We start from the raw sequence: 6,269 nt of genomic DNA, 5'->3' as shown, positions 1-6,269 counted from the left end.
TGGATTCCTGAGTTACGTCAAGGGAGCTCTCAGTTATACACCTCTTTAAATTCAAGAAACTCTTTAAAAGGCTTGTCTGTTGACATGAGAGAATGCTCACTAAGCTGAACACTGAGAGCATGAATATGCCTTTTTCCAGCAGCGTGGTGTCAATCCTGAGAGGACTTGCCTGAGGACTGGGTTGATGGCCAGGTTGTCTGGCTGGGGGATGACTGGGTCTGAACGCTTATGGCCACATGCTGGAGGTGAGAAGTCCTGCTGATAGTGAGTGAGAAGCTCCATGTGTTTGGTCTCAGGCCTTTCATCTCTTAGCACAGCTTTCTGCCTCTTCCACACAGGAGCCTCTGTCACATCAGGTCTGTGGAAATGCTCACGGTGGGTGGTCATGAAGCTTCTGTCTCCTGCAATGACAATGGGTCAACAAAACTTGACACGCGTCATATTTAGAACACACTGCTTTGACAGTATTCTTGAATCTATATTTGGTGCACTGTTTGCTCTTTATAGTTACAATGATAAAATATTATGAGAACTGATTCAAAATTATCTGAGAAATTCAGGTCGCTGTGAACAACATCAGGTCACTAGGAAGGTGCATTTATTGCACCTGAAAGAAAAGTGATAATATTCATTTTTCAGAACTGTACATGCTGTGTAAATCGGTTAACAGTGACTTACCCTCTAAGACTAGGTTGCACTGAAGCAGCTTCCTGGGCTCTAGCCTCACACATGTTTTTGGTCCAAATGACAGTTTGGTTGTTGTTGTCATCTTCTCCTTCTTGTCTGGGTAGAGCAAAAAGCCTGGAGAGGAAGAGGAAACATATAGTATGTTGTAGAATGGCAGAGAACACAACTACAAGAAATGACAATCCGCTCACTCACTCACTCATTATCAAAGCCGCTTATCCTAATTAGGGTCGCGAGGGGTGCTGGAGCTTATCCCAGTGCTCAAAGGGCAAAAGGCGGGGAAACACCTTGGGCAGGTCGCCAGTCCATTGCAGGGCAGACACACAAACACACAAATGCCTAGGGGCAATTTAGTGTCTCCAATTCACCTAACCTGCATGTCTTTGGACTATGGGAGGAAACCGGAGCTCCTGGAGGAAACCCATGTAGACACAGGGAGAACATGCAAACTCCATACAAAAAGGACCCTGGCCACCCAGCCGGAAATCGCTACCCGCTGCGCCACCGTGCTGCCCCGTGACAATCCAGTTACACTGTTTTCATACACCAGTATAGAAGCAGCTAGTTAAGATGCCTTGATACAGACCCTCTCCGGTCTATTTGATAGATGCTATTCAGAGACATTTATCTGGCTATTGGGAATCATGAAATTAAATTTAAGATTTAATCTCCATGATCGCACACACACTCTGTGAGCAGTGAATTTGACCTCTGCATTTAACCCACCCTTACACACCAGTGGTGTGCACCCACAACCACTAGGTGCAGGAGCAGTGGGCAGCAGACATGCACCCGGGGGGCAGTTGGGAGTTAAGTGCCTTGCGCAAGGGCACTTCAGCCGTGGATGTTGCCCCTATTCACCAATTAACTGTGTTTGTTTCATTAGTATGTTGGGCTTAGCCTGCAGTTGACAACTGTATAATTATCTATAATTATCAAACTGAACATCTGAAAGACATTAATCACTGTCTCACCTGCAACGGCCGGCAGCTCCCCTTTCTTTGGGAAAGTCTCCTGTGAGGGCAGAGTCTTTTGACACCTCTGGACAGGACACAGAAAACACCCTGGATAGCTCCGTGAGTTAGGGAGAACTGGAACCAGCTGTTTGGAGATTCTCTGCTTTTGTGTCCTCATCTCTTACTCTAATATTCATAATATCTCTTACATTCTCAAGTGGTCCATTATAATTTCAGAAAAACAAATGGAAAGTTATATATATATATATATATATATATATATATATATATATATATATATATATATATGTGTGTGTGTGTGTGTGTGTGTAGAATGAGTAGTATAGTAGTGTAATGTGTAGTGTGTGTGTGTGTGTGTGTGTGTGTGTATATATATATATATATATATATCTCAGGCACTTGGGACTGGATGGTCTGATCTGTTTATCCCTGTGTGTGAACAGTTCTGGTTTGTTTTCTGGTGTTGTCAGGTGAGGGAACATCAGGTCTCACACTGTCACACTGTGATTTGAATGACGTCCTAAGAGCACCAATCCCTCTCTGAATAGCCGTGTAGTAAGTTTTTGTTTGTACCCCGCTCCTATAGGAATTCGGGCCCACTGCAAAGCCAAAGACTCAAACTACAACAGCAAAGGGTCAGACTGCTTGTGTGGTGTGGGTGAATAATGTAGCTGCTGTTTTTATGAAGTCACAAAGTAGAGCTGTCTCTATGGAACAGGCTGCTGGAAAACATGTATTTGTTCATGCCTTTGTTCAGTTGTTTATGTTTTACTGTACATAAATAAAACAGCACATTTGACAACAGAAGAGGGGTATCAGACATTATTTCAAATATTGTTTACAGTGAAGAAAATCTAATCATTGTGTTTTTAAGAACAAACAACAAAAGCTACTATGCAATTAAAAAAGTTTTGGTACTCACCTGTTGTTCTCCTACTTAGAAATTGGGAAAGAATTCAATGACTCATTAAATGAATTTTGAGCTAAAAGCCTTATCTGGCAGAATGTACTTGTGAATGTTACTAGAACAGAGTGACTTGATAGCAAGCAACCGTGGCATTAAGTTGATGCCCGTCACCATGGTTACCCCATTCACCCTTGGTGAATGGCATGTCATTGAATCAACTCTAGAACAATGAGTCTTGCTGTAGTTTACAACACAGAGAAACAAGCTAGCAGTCTTGCCACATAGACTGCAGAGTGTTCCATCAGGAGCACTAAGCCTAGAACAGTGTGCCTGGTCTGTGCTAGGTCATGAATCTTTTTGATAGGCAAGACCTATAAATGCAATTCACAGTGCTTATAAACTTGCTTCATGAGAAAGTCACTATATTTGTGTCCACAGCATGTCAGTGACCAAGTTTCTTGCTTTGTTGGCCTACACATGCACCAAAATGCGTGATTATTTTTGCAATAGCAATTCATTGTGACATCATGTAACTAAACTGTTTAAGAGAATATGATATGTTCATCATCACACTCACACGCTATGTTATCTTAAGTAACCCTCGCACATTGCACGTAAGTTGATAAAGTGACAAAAACAACACAACCACTCAAACTGTGCAAATGCTTTTAATCAGGAAAGTCATCTTTTGCTTATTCATTATTAATTAGAAATGCATGCACTAAATCATATTCAGTGATGAGAAATCTGAGGATATGTCATGTCAAAATTGTGACATAAAACATCTAACCCATAAACAGCAGTTTTGTGACAGCAGTGTTTAATTTTGCATATGGTTTTATGTGTGCAATTACAAAAATGAGAGGAACAGAGCCCATATTACAAGTTCAAAATGCCATGTCACAAGACTCAAATTATAAAACATTTATCAGAGACATTACCCTCATTATAAATGTTTTTTTTTCCTTGTTTTTTATGCGGATTTTTGAGGTCTAGCCTTTTGGAAAGAAGCCATTGCTTATGCTGAGTGCTGTGTTAATGATCACTTCATAGGGTAGAGCAGGAAGCCTGTAAAAGTACTGTCAGCTCCTTGTCTACTGATTACTGAGTTCATCTCGGTAGGCTGCACAGACACCTCATCGTTATCCTGCAGGCTCAACACCACAGACCCTGAGGTCAGCATAAAACCGTCCGAGTAATCACAGAAACCAACCACTTTTTCCATTTTCTTCTTGATGTTGAGGCAAACAAAACTGCGAGCAGAAACATGGAAGGTAAAGAAGTACAGGCCCTTTATTTTGCATACGAACTTTCCATTGGTCAGGGATTCCCCACCCTGCCCAGGCTGCATATCCATCAGGAATGGCCCCACAAAATTTAGAGGTTCAGATGCAAGTGGCAGTGCCCTGGTGTGAGGTATCTTGTAGGAGAAGAAGGATCTTTGGGTGCCAGCTGTAAGGCTTCCTTTCTCCCCTTTTTTACCCTGTGACCCCTGTGGGCCCTGTATTCCAGGGTCTCCCTTTAGACCTGGTCTTCCAGGGTTTCCAGGGTATCCACGGTCACCCTTTTGGCCCCTCAGATCTTGTGCACCGTCTCCTATACACACATACACAGAGGAGAACAATGCTCAATGCATATCATAATTTAACCTCAGACCCCTGACATCACAGTTACTCCACACATGGAGAAACGGTATTTACCTGTGTGAATTTTCTCAAAATAAACCAGAAAATTAAATGAGTGCAATTAAAAATGTTTTAACCAAAGCCTAAGCAGTGCTCAGCAGGCGTAATGATTTATTTATTCATTTATTTATTTTACCTGGATCTCCTTTTTGTCCCTTTGGTCCATCCTTCCCATTGGCTCCATGTGCTCCAGGAATTCCTGGCACACCAGGGTAACCCCTGTAGGCACTGCAGGTGTCAGCGGCAGAGAGAGTTCCTTTCCACAGGAGGATACACACACATAGCACCGTACTCACCGACCAGTGGACACAAGCCTGAGATGAACCCGATTGAAATGAAAAGGAATCATAACGATATCATTTAACTGTATAAACTGCCAACGAAAAGTACAGAGATTCCAAACATGGAGCACTCATTCTGACACTGAAATCATTCTAATACAGTTACACATTCATGGTGTGTGGTGACTAATTTCCATTGCAGAGAATGCAGCATCTCTGCTGAGGGACTGCTCTGATAATAGCTATTCTCTCTAGCTGTTTGGGACAAGTTAGCTGAATTTGGTCCGGGTAGATTTGTCAGTTATTTACTGTGATTTTTTTTGTTGTTGTTGTTCACTGTTAACAATAGATTCACAACATAAGAGCATGACTTTATCAAATAAACATCTCAGATAATGTTTACTGAAAAACTGCAAACAAGATAGTGTACTAAACATGAATCTTACCATAGTATGTGAAAATCTCGTCTGACTCCGGTTTGAAACAGTATTGCTTTTCATCAGAGAATGGCCACCAAAGGCTTTTTTCGTCTTTCAGAAAGAGATCTCAGATTTTTTTTTCTCAGATGTACGATGCAGAAGTTGCACAATGAGGGAAATTACAAAATATGGATGTACTATGCTAGGTTTCAAGATGTTTTATGTTTTTTGTCATCTTGCTGGTGTTTGCAAGTTTCATATCCTTTTTATAACCTTAATTTAATTCCTCAGGAATCTATGTGAACCAGACCCTTGTTTGTGATTCAGGAGTATGAGCTGCTACTTAAATCTTGCCTTTTGCTCCTTCTCCTGGGACCCTGAGTTTACACATGCACAGACCTGTCTTTAAGTGGTCATATTTCAGCGCAGGGCTCATTTTGGAATCACTAGTGATTTTATGATTGACAGGGATGGTTTAATTTACTTTTATTAAGGAGAATTTTTCAGAAACTTAGCAAAGTTGTCACAGGCATATGTCTCATTCATGGGTATATATGTACATCCAGTGAAAAAGGTTAAAATTTGGACCTTAGAGGATTGCTCCAGAGTTTCCATGTTAGGAACCATAAAATGTTCACCATTCAACCATTCACCATTCTAAGTGCACATAAATCTGCAGCCCAGTGGTAACACATAAATTCTGTAGTAAACAGTTCAGTGTCTAAAGCCAGAGCACTGGTTTCCAGTTGAAGGTCTAAAACAGTAGCACTGGTTTCCTGTCAGTACTTATTCCCAGTCACTAATCTGTTATCAGTTTGCTGACCATCTGGTAAATATCTCATAAACTGACTTATATCTCCTTGTGCTGTCCTCTTCCTGCAGATTTATCACAATATGTATACTTAGGCTATTCTCCAGTTTTATTGTGCTGTCACTTTATGCTCTTGATTGCGTAAATTTCCATTCTGGCATTTTATTGGCCAGGGCTATCATAAACCCAGCTGGCCATGCTGGGACAGTGCTAACACCAACTTTGTTAGAATGATTAGTCTCACAAGCTTTTTGCTAACCCTGCATCCAGGGAAGGAAAAGCAGGATTTAAACACAGTATTAAAAAAAAGATCTACAGCCATGTCTGCAATAAACACATGTCAATGTAGGACAAGAGAGTGATATTTTGCAATTCATGCTTGTTTCACATGTTCAGTCAACCTTCCGTTTCCTTATTTCATTTAATAGGGGTTTCTTCCTCTTTACAATGGGAAGCACTCTCTTGGTTAAAGTGACTAGAGCTGTCCTAAAACTTGACGTGA

The 6,269-nt window shown here is 41.2% G+C and overlaps 1 protein-coding gene across 1 annotated transcript; it reads right to left on the bottom strand.

Moving 5' to 3' along the window:
- Nucleotides 1-3,220: 3,220 nt before the first annotated feature.
- On the bottom strand, nucleotides 3,221-5,126 carry c1qb (complement component 1, q subcomponent, B chain). Its single transcript, XM_030782328.1, has 3 exons — nucleotides 4,984-5,126; nucleotides 4,393-4,570; nucleotides 3,221-4,167 (listed from the first exon to the last, which is right to left on the bottom strand). Exons 1-3 carry the CDS (start codon nucleotides 5,035-5,037, stop codon nucleotides 3,614-3,616), a joined length of 786 nt encoding a protein of 261 aa, XP_030638188.1. The 5' UTR covers nucleotides 5,038-5,126; the 3' UTR covers nucleotides 3,221-3,613.
- Nucleotides 5,127-6,269: the final 1,143 nt, after the last annotated feature.

This window comes from Chanos chanos, chromosome 8 (genome assembly GCF_902362185.1).
Source record: "Chanos chanos chromosome 8, fChaCha1.1, whole genome shotgun sequence".
In the NCBI taxonomy this organism is placed as follows: domain Eukaryota; kingdom Metazoa; phylum Chordata; class Actinopteri; order Gonorynchiformes; family Chanidae; genus Chanos; species Chanos chanos.
The sequence above is the reverse complement of the archived record's forward strand: the minus strand, read 5'-3'. Positions and strand labels throughout refer to the sequence as shown.